Raw genomic sequence first — 16,639 nt, 5'->3', positions numbered from 1 at the left:
TATGTATACATAAGTTACTACCTGGTGCATACTCTCTTCCATTTTAAGTATAACTATGCTGACATGATTCTCTCTTATAGCTCGAGGCTGCTTACAAAAGTTAGTTTATATGACGAAGAATCTTTCTCCTGTTAGAAACTTTTTCCGCAGAACCAAAATATTGTGAGCAGTATATTTAATAGAACTCGACTGTCACTTTCACACAAGAGTTCCTCGTGAATGCAAACGTTTATAACATGTTCAATACCTCTACAAAGTTATGGTGCATTAGGAGCACCTGCGTTTTGTAACTACTTACACCCATTAGCTGGACCCAACCTGTACACAATTTTGTAGAAACGTAATATGGTAGTTACCTGCTACTATGTAAACTTTAAAACAAACTAGCACCCTCATTGGGTGATATCGCCAGTGATGTCATCAATGATGTCATTTGAGACATCATCAGTGAAGTCATAAGTGATGTCATAGAACATTTCTTGAGTGATGTAAATTGTGAGGTCATAAGCAGTGCATGGTGGGGGCACAAGTTATAGTTACTTTAACCTTTGGTTTTTTGCAGTGAATATGTATGAACATATATAACGTTCTATTGAATTTATATGTATTTTCAAAATTTATTTTAATTTAACATTACTTCCTGTGAGGTTTTATTTTAAGTCTCTACCACCATTTTCTTCTATGGGAAGGTATTGCAGTAACCAAGGTTGGCCATGTGTGGTGTTGGACTTACTCGAGCTCTTAGCTGGAGTACATTTACAACAGTTTTGAGGTCTTTTGGCTGTACTAACTTTAGAAGTGCAGTTTATGAATAGCAAAAGACTTACTCTTTTGTGAGTGTATGCAGGTTCCTCCCTAAGACCCTTCCTAAACTCCTTTATCCACTTCCCTTCTCCCCTTATTCATAAATATTCCACATTTCCAGCCACTCCCCGTCCCTCCCACATTTATTAGTATAACGTATACTTACATGTGTGATAATACTGCAGTAGGGCCAGAGATCTCTGCGCTGAAAACAATAGGAGAGGCAGAACGTCCGCACGTAGCTTTGAAGTAGCATTTTATTGAACTTTAGTAGTATTATTGTAGTACAAGTAAACGTAGAATAAAATGCAATTTGTGAATCGGCCTGATTATTTATGAAAGCTGAAGAAACTTACATGAGCAGATGGGAAGCATTTGCAGCAATAAGAAAATAGAAAGAGATCACTCCAGTGAATCTTTATAATACTATGCTGTGCAACCTCGGAATAGAAGTATTTAGGACCATTTAGGATGGGGCCAAGAATGGTTTGCATATGGTTGGCCATGTCTTCAGTGGCACAAAAACTAGACAATGATGTGGTGTAATGTTGCCGAGATGAACTATCAGTCCTTCCCTCTGTTTTAGTTTTTCTCAATGATCAGCCTGAAGTGGCACAGGCATGAACAGACGTTGGTCCCATAGGGACCTAAAACATACAGACTCCTGCCAAGCTCCCTGGTGTACACTAAGGCTGGAAACAGTTTGAGATTACTTGATTCCCAGATCATAGGGGCGTGGCCTGAAAGTTTAGGATCAACTCAAACTCGTGATTCAGAACCATGGCTTATTAACACACAGGGAGAAAAACACACTGAATGGAATGAGGCCACAAATAGTTACCAAGGAATGAGATTAATTCAAGCATTTCCATCCTTTGCACTGTGCTTTTCTCAGTACACAGTTTGTAAAACAATCAATGGATTGATGTCTTTGTGGCTGCTTCATGTTAAGGTTTTGCGATGCTGATACCTCCTTCCCAGGGTTAACAGTGAGCACCTTTTATTCTCCCACATTGCCTCTCTCATGCAGAGATGTTACATTTACAACTAAAGTTGTTGTCACATTGAGAACACTGATAATATTTTTTCTGATTGTGAGTTCTCTCCTGTTGAATCAAACTGAATCATGTACTGAAACGTTCCTGGCATTTAGAACAATGATAATTTATTTGCCCTGGGTGCATTCTCTCATCTTCAACAAGATCAGATTTCGGACTGAAGCTTGTCCAGAATTCAGATCACTGATGAGGTTTTTGCCCAGTATGAGTTCTCTCATGGTGAGTGAGACTAGCTTTAAGACTGAAACCTTTCTGGCATTGAGAGCACTGATAACGTTTTTCACCAGTGTGGACCATCTTGTGTCGAATGACACTAGCCTTACAACTGAAGCTTTTTGGGCACTCTGAGCATTGATAAGGTTTGTACCCAGTGTGTGTTCTCATATGTTGACTGAGATTGTCTTTCTGACTGAAGCTTTTCTGGCATTCAGTGCACTGATAAGGTTTTAGTCCAGTGTGTGTTCTCTTATGTCGAGTGAGATTATCTCGCTGACTGAAGCTTTTCTGGCACTCAGTGCATTGATAGGGTTTTAGCCCAGTGTGAATGTGCTCATGTTGAGTGAGACAGATTTTCCGTCTGAAGCTTTTCTGGCATTCAGAGCACTGATAAGGTTTTTGACCTGTGTGTATAAGCTCATGTTGAGTAAGACGGGCTTTCAGCCTGAACCTTTTATGGCATTCAGAGCACTGATAAGGTTTTAGCCCAGTGTGGATTCTCTCATGCAGTGTTAGAAGCCATTTGTGCTTGAAGGATTTTCGGCATTCAGAGCAGTGATAAGGTTTCTGGCCAGTGTGGGATCTCTCATGTACAGTGAGGCTGCCTTTATCGCTGAAACGTTTTTGGCATTCAGTGCACTGATATGGTTTTATCCCAGTGTGAGTTCTCTCATGATGAGCGAGACCAGATTTCAGACTGAATCTTTTCCAGCATTCAGAGCACTGATAAGGTTTCAGCCCAGTGTGAGTTATCTCATGTTTAGTGAGACTTTGTTTCAATCTGAAATGTTTCTGGCATTCAGAGCACTGAAACGGTTTGTGCCCAGTATGGACTGTTTCATGCTGAATTAAACTGGCTTTCTGACGGAAGCTTTTTTGGCATTCAAAGCACTGATATGGTTTTAGCCCAGTGTGAGTTCTCTCATGATGAGCAAGACCAGATCTCTGCCTGAAGCTTTTCCAGCATTCAGAGCACGGATAAGGTTTCAGCCCAGTGTGAATGCTCTCATGTTTACTGAGACTTGATTTTGAACCGAATCTTTTCTGGCATTCAGAACACTGATAGGGTTTCTCCCCAGTATGAGTTCTCTCATGTATAATTAATTGGGCTCTCGTTCTAAAGCTTTTCTTGCATTTGTTGCATTGATAAGGTTTTTCTCCAGTGTGACTTTTCAAATGTAAAATGAGAGAAGTTTGGTGACGGAAGTTTTTCTGGCATTCAGAGCACTGATAAGGTTTTTGTCCAGTGTGGATTCTCTTGTGTCGAGTAAGACTGGCCTTATGACTGAAGTTTTTTCGACACTCAGAGCATTGATATGGTTTTTGTCCAGAGTGGGTTCTCGCATGTCTAGTGAGACTAGATTTCTGATTGAACTTTTTTTGGCACTCAGAGCATTGATAAGGTTTGTGCCCAGTGTGGATTCTCACATGTTGAATGAGATAGCTATTGTGACTGAAGTATTTCTGGCATTCAGGACACTGAAAAGGTTTTTGCCTCTTGTGTCTTCTCTCATGTTCAGTGAGGCGGGACTGATAACTACAGCTGTTCTCACATTTATTACAATTATTCAAGGTGTGTGTATCCCCAAGTTGGGTTAGTTCCTGGATACAGGTCATGTTAAGACTGAATCTAATACGATAGTCTTTACTCGTTTATGGTACACTCAGCATTAACTTTTAAAATCCACTGCAGATGGTCTTCTTAACATTTGTATTTAAGTACATATAGCTTTTATTTGGAGATCAATGTTCCTATCTTTAAAGGCAGCCTATCTAACTTGTCTTATAACTTTCACCTCGGAGCCCCATATTTTTTTATTAAGATGCCCCTCATAGAGTCATTTCCTGCACCCTATGCCCACATTAGTTCCCTCAAGTAAAATTAAGCGCATAATGACTGCAGTTTCAAGGTCTTTGGGGTTTAGTACTTACAGGTTATGTATATTTGTGCATACAAGTAATAGCAGGGGATTAAAACATGCCAGTGTGATTTTATGAATTATCAATAGCAGAATACAGGCCTTTTTGAAGCTTCCAATTCCAGTGAGGCCCCAAAAGGTACATGATCAACTTGGGAGGTCTGACACACTTGGAAATAACTTAATAACTTAGATCAACCCAAAAGACAGTGGTGCTAAGGAAACATTTTTATACTGGAAATGATAATGCAGTATCTTTGCTGTAATGACATCTGAGAAAGAGCATTTACTATTACTTTCTTTAAACAATGTTTGTTCTTTTAAATTCATGTACAAATTAGGTTTTGCTGGAGAGGGCTTTGGGTCGCAAAAGCATTCCTCATGAACCATCAGATAGAATTTGCAATACTTATTGTTCTCGAGTACACCGCATGGGTATCAATTGTCGCCAATGTTCTTCGTAGCATCAATCTTGAAATGTTCCCTTCAAGTGAAAATATTCTTACAATTAGTAGTTGTGGTAGATAATCAATTTACTTGCGTGTACAAAGAATATTTCAGAGGTTATTCTTAACCAAAAATTGACACTTGGGAAATGTTTCTGGTCATTGTGCTTTAAGGATTTGATGACAAATAATAAATGCAAGAAAGTTTAGAAATCACTTTCACATTCAGATGGTTCTTCTGCCCAAAATTCCTCACCATTCCTGGCACAGAGAATTTGTTTCTTCTTTAGAGATCTAGAATGTTTCTACTTTCTTCAAAATAATCCTTTTTGGCATTTTTCAATAAAATGCAACATTTCTTTATCTTTTCGTGCTTCAGTAACCTGTAGAAATAGAGTTAGAAATTGTAAATGGACCTAAAGAAATAACATTTATGACCAAATTCTCTGCAGAAAGAAAGCATTTACAGAAACAAGATAGGAAATCAGTTTCAGTTGCATTTCTGATAGGGGTGAAACAGCTCTTGGATCCTATGTAGATCGGGAGCTTGAGACCACTGGAACTCCAGGTTATGAGAGAAAAAGTAGTGAATACTGAAGAAAGAAACACACGTTTGAACATACATTGAGACACAGATTCTTAGAAGCAGCTAACACCATCAATTTACTCGTTCTGTGACAAAGGCTAGCATCACAGTAAGGAACCTTTAATGAATTGTCAGATGTTGTCTACTCCTCTTCCCACTTAAAGGTCTTGTAAACACTGCTTTAAATGCCACAGTGACTGAGGCTGTGTCCACTTAGCTTAGTTGAATTCACCATTTCAAATTGTGGGGGAAGATAAGGACTTACCTGGTGGAACAGACCTCCCCATGCTCCTTCGACAGGATCTGGACACTGCAACACCAGAAAGAGAAAGAAAAAACATCAAAACAGTAAAGGAAACCAAAAAGGGATAAGAAAAGACAAATACTAAAAAAAAGAGGTATCAGACTATCCTCCAGTCTTCTTCAAAGAGACCGAGTGTGACTCTGGAAGTGGCAAACAGGAGAGGATAGGGCAGGATGGGAGGACACAGAGAGGTGGAAATCAGATCCAGAGAAGAAGGACATGGAAGGAACAAACCAAGGGGAGGATAGTATCATGTGGTGTTGAGGAGGAGAACAAATGCGCCAACAGTCAGGGGGCTGCTGGGGAACATGGGAGGCATGAGTACTCATGGCCCAGTGCCTCCCGACCCGAGAAGGAACCAGTGGTGCGACGGGACCCCACTATATTTACATTCTTTGAGGAATGTGGCTGCATCAGGTGGGTGTCAGGGTTAGCAGGAACTAAAAGAAATCGAAGGGCGAGGTTTGCCGGAAAATGGGGAGGCAGGACGCTGCTGCAACACCCTGCTTGGTGACACGCTTTGCCAGATAAACCTTAGTATTCATCAGAGCCCTACAGTAAGAGTCAGAAAGAAGAAAACATCACACAATTTATATGAAACTTTAGATAATTAGCCGACCCTGGAGTATACTTGCATTTGTAAGGAAACACGCTCAAAGCAAATAAGGATGAGAACTACATAAATTCACCTATTTGTTATTTTCTATTTCATTTTTAGTTATTATCACAAGCTACATAGTTAAAGAATAGTCTGGAGATGGGGTGAAATTCCGTAAGCTGAAAAGATTTAAAAAACAGAGTGAGAGAGAGAGAAAATAGTACAAAAGGACTTAGGGTTTTTAGTAAACTTTACCTGACTTTTCTTTGTTGCTACAAGGGCGGCAGCCGCATTGCATGGTCTGTACCAGAGTACCTTGAAAGGAAGTAAAGGGATGCTTGAACCAAGAGCTTATTTGCATCAAACATGAATCACAGTTCATCACATCTTCCAAACAACAGTCCTTAACATATAAAACAAGTTCTCTGCACAACCATTGTAAGGTACCTTTGGTTTATGAATAAATCGATTTTTTTCTTAAAAGCATTTTATTCTACTGGTATCTACGACCAAACGCACAACACACAACTTCCTGCAAATCCAAACCTTGCGCTACAAGTCCACAAAAATAACCATAATCCCTTGCTGAAAAAGGTGCGAGTGAACAGACAGCGCACCCACAGGCTAAACATGGTCTGAGTGAACAGACGGCGCATGCACAAGCTGAAAAAGGTCTGAGTGTACAGACAGTGCAGACACAGGCTGAACAAGGTCTGAGTGAACATACAGACCACCCACAGGCTGAACAAGTTGAGAGAACATATCGCACACCCACAGGCTGAACAAGATCCGAGAGAACATACAGAATACCCACCCTGAACAAGGTCTGAGAGAACATACAGTGCAACCACAGGCTGAACAAGGTCCGAGTGAGCATATAGCGCACCCACAGCATCAGAAAGCAGACCATAACAGCCCAGACCACTTCTTTATAAACCCCATTTTGCCAATTACAGCCGATGAACCTGCAAATTAAAAAAATCTGGTTGACAAACAGCATATTAAGGTCCTTGTATATAATTCTGCCCACCCTCCATAAATCTGTCAACAACTCTTGGATTAATCGAAACCATGCTCTGTGAGCAACAGCAATTCAAGTTTAAGCTGATGCAGCCTGCCAACGAAGGAGAAATGGCAGCAACAAGACATCAATGTAAATCTATTTTCCATTTTTAAAGGGAACCAGGAGTAGAAAGGAGGCAACCCACCACAAAGGGCACTAAAGACAGGTGGAGGCAGCAGGGAACACGTCACCTATTGTTAAAGATTACAGAGATCTGTTAGCATGAGCTGAAAGCCATTTTGTACTTGGCAGCCATTTTAGCTAGCTATGTGCTGGCCATTTGCTTTCTCCCTCTTCCAGAGCCTTGCACATGCTCAGAAGGGCCTAGCTAGTAGAATGCACCTGTTCCTAGTATAGAACTGTCAGGCTTATTACTCCTCCTACTTGTTGACTGTGCATTTACTGTATGACCATCTATGTGTGTAACTCTTTTCATGTGTACTTGTACTGCCTTCTTTTGAGCCCCTGTGTGGGCATATAAGGCCCCTGTTCTCTGTAGTCCTTAGAATGCCTCCTACAGTGACTTGAGATTACTGTGTGACGCAATCTCTCTCATCTGAGGTTAATAAAAAAGATGTCTTTTATATTACAGCTTCTGTGCCAATCTCTTCTTTGCTGTTGGTTTAAAAGGACCAGGTGTATAAGTGAAACCCCTGAGAAGGTTTTGATTTCTTCAATTGGTGCCCTCTGTGAGGCTCATCAGAGAAGTGGCTTTCCAAGGGAGTGGTCTTGATGGGAGAAAGGAATCTACTGAGGAGGACAGAACAGGACTCTAGTAAGAAGGTACCCTAAACTGAGATTCTGTCTCTGCAGCCCAGTATATTTCTGGTCTTCCTGATTTGACTCCTCTAATTGCTTACCACTCCTGACTGAGACATTTTTTGGGGTGAGCATTCTAAAAACAACCGTTTGGTCACTCAGAACTTGGCACTGAGGTTGGAGATGTTTGTGCTTGGTAAGGTCGTTTGTTGCGACGCTTGTTGGAATTGTATGGAAATTGGCCAATATTTGGAATTTGGAAATACATAAAATGTAATTTATGTAGGCAGGTAATGAGAAACTTTTGTAAACTTGAATGGCACACTTTGAGTTAAGTGCTACTTTGTGTATAATACTGTATATACTGCAATATTCTTGGCATGCCTGTTCTTAGCACACATCGTAGAATGTGTTGCTTTCTTTGAGGTACCATTTTGGAACTTGTATAGAATTAGCCGGCTCCCCTAGAGGGGATACCTAACTAGGTTTAGGTATAAAAAACTTGTTTCTTCCTCGGTGACTAGTACCCCAGGGAACGAAATATGTACATAGAAAGGATCCTGGTCTGTGCACTTAGTAACATTCATAAGTGGTGATATGCAGAGCGTTTTTTTCTAGGTGTTCTGTCAGCCAAATCTAGTGAATATGACTTACGATTAGTATTTACAAATGGTTTGGCTTAAGTACAGTCTGTGGGCTGTCTTTTGTTTCTGTCCTAAGTGTTGATCTGTGGGTTACATGTGTGTTTAAATGTCTGTGGTTTGTCATTAGTGGTACTTGTGTGAGTAAGCAGCGATTGCGCTCTTGGTGCAAGAATGGCTAGCCTTAAGCGCGCTGTATTGTGTGTTCTGAGTGTATGACCCCCTTCTGAAAATGTCTGGAATGAGCTGAATGTGTTTTTTTTGTCATCATTCTGTTATACAAAATATCATTAAAATAAACATTTTAAAATAATCCAGCAATGAATTATATAATATATGCTAAATAGCTGCACGCTATCATTAAATTGACAGAGTAAGACACTATACATGTGTGCAAACTGCCACGATGCTAAAGATAAAATTAGAATTCACATTGAATAGGAATAAAAAAAGGCTTCAAAAACGAAATTGTGTGTTTTGCAATATATAAACTAAGATACAAAATGTCACATCATTTATCCTTATGTATTAGGTATTAAAAGGCATTCACATTATCTGAGTGACTTTGGTTGTTGTTGAACTAAACACACATTACAGAATGATAGATTTGTGCTGGCCTGAAAGGCTGGCTTGAAAGGCGTGTGAATTAGACGCCTGTTCATCACAAGCAGCTGTGTCAGCACGTGGGGTTTTCTGACTCCAGGCCACAGAAAGAAAGAATGCTGAAGTCCACTAAATCTTATATCAGTGAAAAAATATGGTGTAAAACCCTGCATTTCAGATTGCTGTTGTAAAAGTTAGAAATATAGTTTCATTATTTTGGATAACAGAGAACACAGATTGACAGCAGGGATTTCTTTTCTTAATGCCTTTTTAAATAAGGACATCTGTGGTTTTGATGTTAAATAATGACTGTCCTTTAAAACGTGGCGCAGGCTTTCATGTTTCAAGTTAGGCTTTTGTGTTTAGGATTATGAATGAATGCATTTAAATATGATAGGCAAGGGGATGCATTTATTAATACAAAATATATATTTTTTGATTATATAAAAAAAATGTTATCAAAGATAGGTGCATTAAATTCGTTTTTTAATATTTATAATGCCTAATAATTATACTGTGAACTCCTAGCATCAAAATTGAATTTAAGCAGTGCTGTACAGCAATAGGGGGTAACTTACATGTGAAATGTCACTTTACCCAGGCGTACAAAACTCATTTTTATAAGGGTATACATTATACATTTCTGATCCCCCATCACTGGGATATGTAGAGGACATTCTGGAGATGACTATTATGCAAAAACATTGTAGGATATTCATTTTTAAGTGCCCCAAACATCAAAGTCAAAATTGGATAAAATTCACTATTTAAATGAGGTTCTTCCAATCAGAGCAGCTTTTAAACTGCCTTGGGCTCCAGTAAATGCACATATGTAAGTATAGAATAAATAGCTGACATCTATACTGCTAGACAAGCACTCAGCACACTGCTTACAAATATAAATATGTACAAAAAACTGGCAGAAGTTATTAAGCTTACCTCTGAATTGCTGCTAGACAGGATTGGAGTGGGTTTGCCGTTCAGCTCTCAGTCTCCAGGGTCACTTTGAATTGGGAGAACCGCATGGAAACCCTTGCAAACAAAATGCTAATAGGTTAAAGGTCGAAGTTCTACATTTATGTTATGTTATGAAAATTTATTAAGCGCACTACTACCCGAAGGTGTCTAGGCGCTCACGGTCTCCATAACTAAGTGAAAGAACTAATTACTAAAAAGCCATGTTTTAAGCGATTTCCTAAATACTAACAAGGAGGAGGAGTTCCTGAGGGGGAGCAGGAGAGCATTCCACTCCTTGATGGTGTTGTAACTGAAGCTCCTTCCCCCCCAACTAATCCTTTTAATTCTGGGGGAGAGCATCAGAAAAGCATTTGCTGAGCGAAGCGCTCTAGTAGGAGAGTACCACTGAAACAGATCCATCAAAAAACGTGGTCCTTCTCCCTGCAATGGCTTTAAAGGCCGTGCAAAGCGCCTTAAATTTGATCCTCTGGCCAACTGGAAACCAATGTAATTTCGCAATGCCTGTACTAATAGACTGAGATTTAGGGATGTCAAGAACCAGCCTGGCTGCAGCGTTCTGTACTGCCTGCAGCCTTCCAAGTAAATTGGATTGTATATTAATGTATAATCCATTACAATAATCCAATTTAGACAGCACCAGGGAAGTCATCACAATTTTTCTGGTGTTCGTCGGAATGAAAGGCAGAATTTTCCGAACCATTTTCATAGTAAGGAATGCGGACGAAACCACCTTAGAAACCTGGGACTTCATATTCAATTTGTCATCAATGATAATCCCTAGGTTCTTAGCCTTAGCCACCGGAATGGGAGTTATGCCCAGCGTATGTGGCCACCAAGCAGGTGACCACTGAGGGGAAAGATTCCCAAATAGCACCACCTCCGTTTTGCCTGAGTTCAGCTTGAGGCAGTGCCTACCCATCCAGTCATTTAGTGAGAGCATGCAGTCATGGAGTTTAGTGGAATAATTAATATTGTTATCCACTGCTGAGATGACCAACTGGGTATCGTCGGCGTAAGAGGTTGGGCATAAGTTAAAACTTCTTATCAAGGAGGCTAATTCAAAAACATAAATATTAAAAAGCGTAGGGCTCAACGAGGATCCCTGTGGCACCCCACATGGCAATATAAAAGGAGCCGATTTAAAATTGCCCAGATGCACAGTTTGTGTTCGATCCGAAAGAAATGATTTTAAAAGGGAAAGGGCCCTTCCACCTATCTCAGTAGCTTTTAAACGGTTAATCAGAGTCGTATGGTCCACGGTATTGAATGCCGCGGACAGGTCCAGGAGAACCAGGGCCTAGCAGGGCTCAGAGCAAGGTTTGCTTTGACACTTCGACATTTGAAATGTTTTGAACAACGAAATGGCAGGGCAGGGAGAGAAAGAGAGGTTTTGCTTACTTTGTTTTGGCAAAAGCAAGCTTTTGTGCACTGATATGAACAAAAGGCAATATCATGGTATATGTGAGCTCTGATTAAGAGAATGGCTCTGCCATATATATAGCACTAATGCTTTTAGGGCTGAGTTAAGGAAGCAATGGGATTTAGTTTGAATTAATGCGCCCTCATGTTCCACTTGTACACTTGCTAAAGGAATTGGTGGTTGGTTATTCATGTTCTTTAGCTAGTTCAATGTGCTATTTACCTCCTATAACTTTGTTTATGCCCAGTTGCTACAAATAGAGGTTGATAGTGTTGACAGAAGTGAAACCTGTTTCAGGTTCCCTACTGTCAAAATGGGGGAAGGAGGCTAGCTCCTCTACAAATTAAGGGTAGGCAAATTTATATTTTCTCTCTCTTTTTCTCAATTTCTTTTTAGCCTGTCTAAACTGTCTGTGAAATAGCCATGAGACATTTAATTGGCTATTCAGTAATACTGTTTTAAACATTGTTAGCATTAATAAAATGAATAAATAAATATGTTATGTTACTGCTCATCCTGTCTGATGAAATTATGAAAGGACGAGTAATCTAGATTGCTGTTTCCTTATTTGATCTTTAAGGGGAACTAGCTGTGGGTAGTTTTTGTTCTAAACTTCTCAGGTGATAACACCATTATTGTTTATGTTATTCTCATGCTACATACAGTTTTGCAAGGGCATTGTTCGTTTTTATTAGCTAGTCTGTGTAAATAAACTGACAGTCCTTACTAGAGCTGATGTTGCATAGTTTGGATCGTGAAAAGTAGAATGCAGGAAAGATGCCCATGTGATCCTTAGCAAACATGTTTGAGGAAAATATTGTTTTATAGGAGTTTGTTTGTCACAACATGTTCTGCTGGAGAAAATGTACCCATTATGTTGAAGCTTTTAGTTCTTTATGTAATAGGAATCCCTGTTAAATTAGCAGCTTTAGATTTTCCTGTTGCTCCTATAACATGAGAGCATGGTTCTAAGCATACAATGTAGGTGCTTTTATTAAGAGAAATCATTTTAGAAGTGTCTGCAGTCCTGTACAAGTAATGCAAAGTCTATAAGTAAAAGTGTAGAACATTTCTTTTTTTCTTGAGGGTCTTCAGATGAATAATATAGGAATACACAGATGTAAGGATTTGGAGTATGTCTGTATTGTTTTTTCTCTTTTCCTCAGAATTTAGTAAATGAACACAGACTTCCTTGGCTGCTTGGGAATGGGTGACGTATTACTCTTGTCAGTTCACCAAAGAGTTCCTTTTATACTTGCCAATAGGTCCAGGCTGTTGTTTTTTTTTACTCTCACATAGATTAAGAGGTTCTTGGGTGCCTTGCTAATATATGGGGCGTTCCAAGACTAGGAAGTATTCTGAGAATATCCTCACTGTTGATAGATTATTTCTGTGCCTTGTCTAAAGACCTTTTTGTTCTGTCCATCAATAGATATTTGCTGCCTTACAACCATCGCCAGAGGGGCGCAGACATCAGATCTAGCTTGGGGAGTCAGCACCAGTCCAGCTTGAAGTCAAGGTGAAGGTAATCAGCACAGGCGTTGGTGGCAACTAGGACCTCAGTGAAGGTAGAAGGCCGGAAGCACTGGGATGTGAAGTGTGTACCCCTGTCACTGCCTTGGGCGAAAGACGGGGTCACAAATCAGAAAGGAGAAATCGTGGATCAAGTTTTTGATGCCCAGCTGAGAGTCACAGACCGACCAGAAACGGCAAGGACGTTTTTGATTGAGGTAACCCCCTTTGAAACAAGGGTTGCTTCAGGCACTTCAGCATCACGCTCCTGAATGCTGGCTGTAAAGTCTTCACCTTTGTTGGTCAAGAGATACCTGGGCACACTGGATGCAATGTGTGGCCCCAACGAAAGAGCAGTGTGCCAGCAGAGCAATACAGGAGTTAGGGAAGGACTTGAGTTCAGGGTACAGGTGCTGTGTCTCTCGTGCCTGTTAGATTGAAGTGAAGAAAACTGGTGAACTGCCTGAGACACTGGACAGGATCGCTGAGAGCATTTGCCCTGGTGGGTGATTGCCCTATTCGGAAAGAAGAAACTTTTCCCTTGAAACTGGGCCATGATTCCTGAGTTGCGAGTTGTGCAGCTCCACCGTGGGAACAACCTGTCAAACGGACACAGGGAGAAGACTCCCCTCTGGCTGGTTGTAAAGCGGCTTTAATTTCCCAAGGACTTTTTCTTTTTTGTTAAAAATGTACCCCTCTGGTCGTCCGATTTTTAAGGAGGAGCAGCCCTTTGCGGCTCCTCGTCCTAATTCTCATGTCCCTGTGTGGTCCTCCTGGTCCCCTGGATCCAGGATCATTTTTGTTATAATATGTCTGACTGCTTTATTATTTGCATTAGGAATAATGTTTATTCTGCGAGAAAAAAGTTCATCTGAGCAGTTGACAAATGTTACTTTACCCTTTCCTTGATTATAATGATTGATACTCTAGCCCTCATAAAGGAAACACTGGAAAAGTCTAGTGAAAATGTTTTTATTAGATATGTGCTGTTGGATATTCTAAAATTGAAATGGATGGTCACTGAAATGCATAGGAGCCTTGAAAATGTTTTTGCTGAATGGTTCTAGGATTTGCTTAGGACTAGAAAGCTAATAATTCTGTTTGTGATAATTGTCATTACTCTCTCCTGCTATCTGTATGTTAATTATGACCCAATGCTCTGTTCCCTTTGTACTCCTGCTTATACCTTATATATACCCACTTAACAATATTTAGAATGAGAAATGCCCACCTAGCAATGAATTAGGATATTGATAAATTTATGAAAATTAATGTGCAAATATTTTCTGTGTTCCTACTGGATCATGGAAATGTCGTTAGCTCATGCTAAAAGGACCATCTGTTAAAGATTACAGGGATCTGTTAGCATGAGCTGAAAGCCATTTTGTACTTGGCAGCCATTTTAGTTAGCTATGTGCTGGCCATTTGCTTTCTCCCTCTTGCAGAGCCTTGAGAAGGGCCTAGCTAGTAGAATGCACCTGTTCCTAGTATAGGACTGTCAGGCTGTTGTAACTGATGGTAGCAACGTATTACTCCACCTACTTGTTGACTGTGCATTTACTGTATGACCATCTATTTGTGTAACTCTTCTCATGTGTACTTGTACCGCCTTCTTTTGAGCCCCTGTGTGGGTATATAAGGCCCCTGTTCTCTGTACTCCTTAGAATGCCTCCAACAGTGACCTGAGATTACTGTGTGATGCAATCTCCCTCATCTGAGGTTGATAAAAAAGATGTCTTTAATATTACAGCTTCTGTGCCAATCTCTTCTTTGCTGTTGGTTTAAAAGGACCAGGTGTATCAGTGAAACCCCTGAGAAGGTTTTGATTTCTTCAATACAACATGTCAGTCAAATGGCTGGTTGGTGATGATGGGGTCAGCAAGTTAGATGAAGGACATTCGAAATAGCAGGATATGAAGACACTCCATTGCGATGGGAAGTAGGTGGCCCAGGGGGAAAGTCAAAATGATGCAAATTAGATGACGATGTGTAATTAGTGACCACTGCTCTGGAAGGGCAAGGAGTGAATTAAGGCCTTGTATGATAGTGGTCACCCATACCATGACTGGCACCAGTGAATATAGGGCAGCACGGCTTCCCAGCACAGGGCCAGGCAGCTATATAAGGGGGCAGAGAAGCTGTACAAGGGCACTTTAATCATGCCAATATGGATGAATGTATGTATATGCTATTACTGTAGCACAAACCCAGCCAAAAGGCAACGGAGCAATGTACATGGTCAAAGACAAGCATAAAGTGAACAAGGGCACCTTTACCCCGCTCAGTGAACAAGACATCAAAAAGATTCTCCGGAATATCAACCCGTCCAACCACTTCAGTGACCCGTTACCCCCATCCATTTTCAAGGAAATCAAGAATGCACTCATCCCTACCTGGACAAGGATTGTAAATGCGTCTCTGTCACAAGGCACAATCCCTGATTGCTTAAAAGCAGCTCAAGTATCCCCTATACTAAAAAAAACCTTACGCTGATAGGACAGACCTCAATAATTTCCGACCTATCTCCAACATACCCACCATTGCGAAACTCCTTGAAAAATGCGTTCAGGCCTAACTCTGTGTCCACATTGAGAACTACCAGCTCTTGGACCAACATCAATCCGGCTTTTGGACGGGGCACAGCACTGAATCGGCCCTCATTCATGTAATGGATGACATTCTAAAGATTCTCGATCAAAATGAATCCTGCCTCCTGATCCTCCTTGACCTTTCCTCTGCCTTTGATACGGTCAATCATGACAACCTCTTATCCATTCTGCAAAACAGGTTGGGTTTTGGTGATCAGGTGCTACAGTGGTTCTCGTCCTTCCTCCATCACAGATCGCAAAGAGTCAAGGCAAATCACTCTCTCTCCGAGCCTTTGCCCGTTCTCATGGGGGTCCCCCAAGAATCTGCTTTATCTCCTATCCTCTTCAACCTTTGCTTGGAACCATTAGCTAACGCACTTACCTCCATGGATATCCATTTCCACATGTATGCCGATGACACGCAACTCTACTTGAAAATCTCATCCCCGGAAAACCTCATATCACTCAACACCATCCTAACTTATACTCAAAACTGGCTAACTGAGAACCATCTCCTGCTCAACACCTCAAAAACAGAATTCTTGCTTGTCTCTCCTCAGAATTACACCCCCAATCTTGACCTCTGGATGAGCCACCTCACTGCTTTCAACTTCATTCCGCTCATCGTAAACTCAGCCAAATCTCTAGGAGTCACCATGGATAATAACCTGAATAAGAAAAATCATATCAGCACTACATGTAAAGGAGCAAACCACTTGATTAGGACACTCAGAAACATCAAACCTTTCCTTCCACTGAAGGATTTCAAGCAGGTGGTTCAAGCTCTGGTCCTACCGAGGATAGATTACGGCAGTGCAACCCTCTGTGGCCTGCCCAAATACACCCTGGCCCCGCTAAGGGCTTCACTGAATGCTGCCGCTAGATTGGTTGCAGGCTCCAAACGCAATGAGCGCATATCGCCAGTCCTAAAAACTCTAAATTGGCTCCCCTATGAAGCACGAACCCAGCTAAAAATTGCCACGATGACGCACAAAGCTATCCACTTCAAGACGCCCAGGTATCTGGCACAAAAACTTGAGCTATCTGGTGGTGCAAGAGTCTCTAGAAGCGCTACTACCTTACTCTTGAAACCACCTATCTTTAATAAAAAGAGAACTTCTCACAGAGCCTTCTCTGGTGCGGC

General features: G+C 40.9%; 1 protein-coding gene across 6 annotated transcripts in view; it reads right to left on the bottom strand.

The window, feature by feature from the left end:
- Positions 1 to 1,043: 1,043 nt before the first annotated feature.
- LOC146847629 (uncharacterized) overlaps positions 1,044 to 16,639 on the bottom strand; it is a 39,410-nt gene continuing 23,814 nt past the window's right edge. For 2 of the 6 annotated variants that reach the window (XM_085651763.1, XM_085651766.1), the window contains exons 2-6: positions 9,937 to 10,029; positions 6,746 to 6,896; positions 6,187 to 6,246; positions 5,295 to 5,339; positions 1,044 to 4,826 (exon numbers count right to left, since the gene is read on the bottom strand). In XM_085651763.1, the coding sequence (XP_085507889.1) occupies positions 2,043 to 3,695 (1,653 nt within the window). In that variant the 5' untranslated portion in view covers positions 3,696 to 4,826; positions 5,295 to 5,339; positions 6,187 to 6,246; positions 6,746 to 6,896; positions 9,937 to 10,029 and the 3' untranslated portion in view covers positions 1,044 to 2,042. The remainder of the gene's footprint in view (positions 4,827 to 5,294; positions 5,340 to 6,186; positions 6,247 to 6,745; positions 6,897 to 9,936; positions 10,030 to 16,639) is intronic. The other 4 variants (XR_014981135.1, XM_085651765.1, XM_085651767.1 and 1 more) reach the window with 4 other exon arrangements.

This window comes from Triturus cristatus, chromosome 4_1, assembly GCF_964204655.1.
Source record: "Triturus cristatus chromosome 4_1, aTriCri1.1, whole genome shotgun sequence".
NCBI classification, from domain to species: domain Eukaryota; kingdom Metazoa; phylum Chordata; class Amphibia; order Caudata; family Salamandridae; genus Triturus; species Triturus cristatus.
Note: the sequence above shows the minus strand (reverse complement) of the source record. Positions and strands in the feature narration are given on the sequence as shown.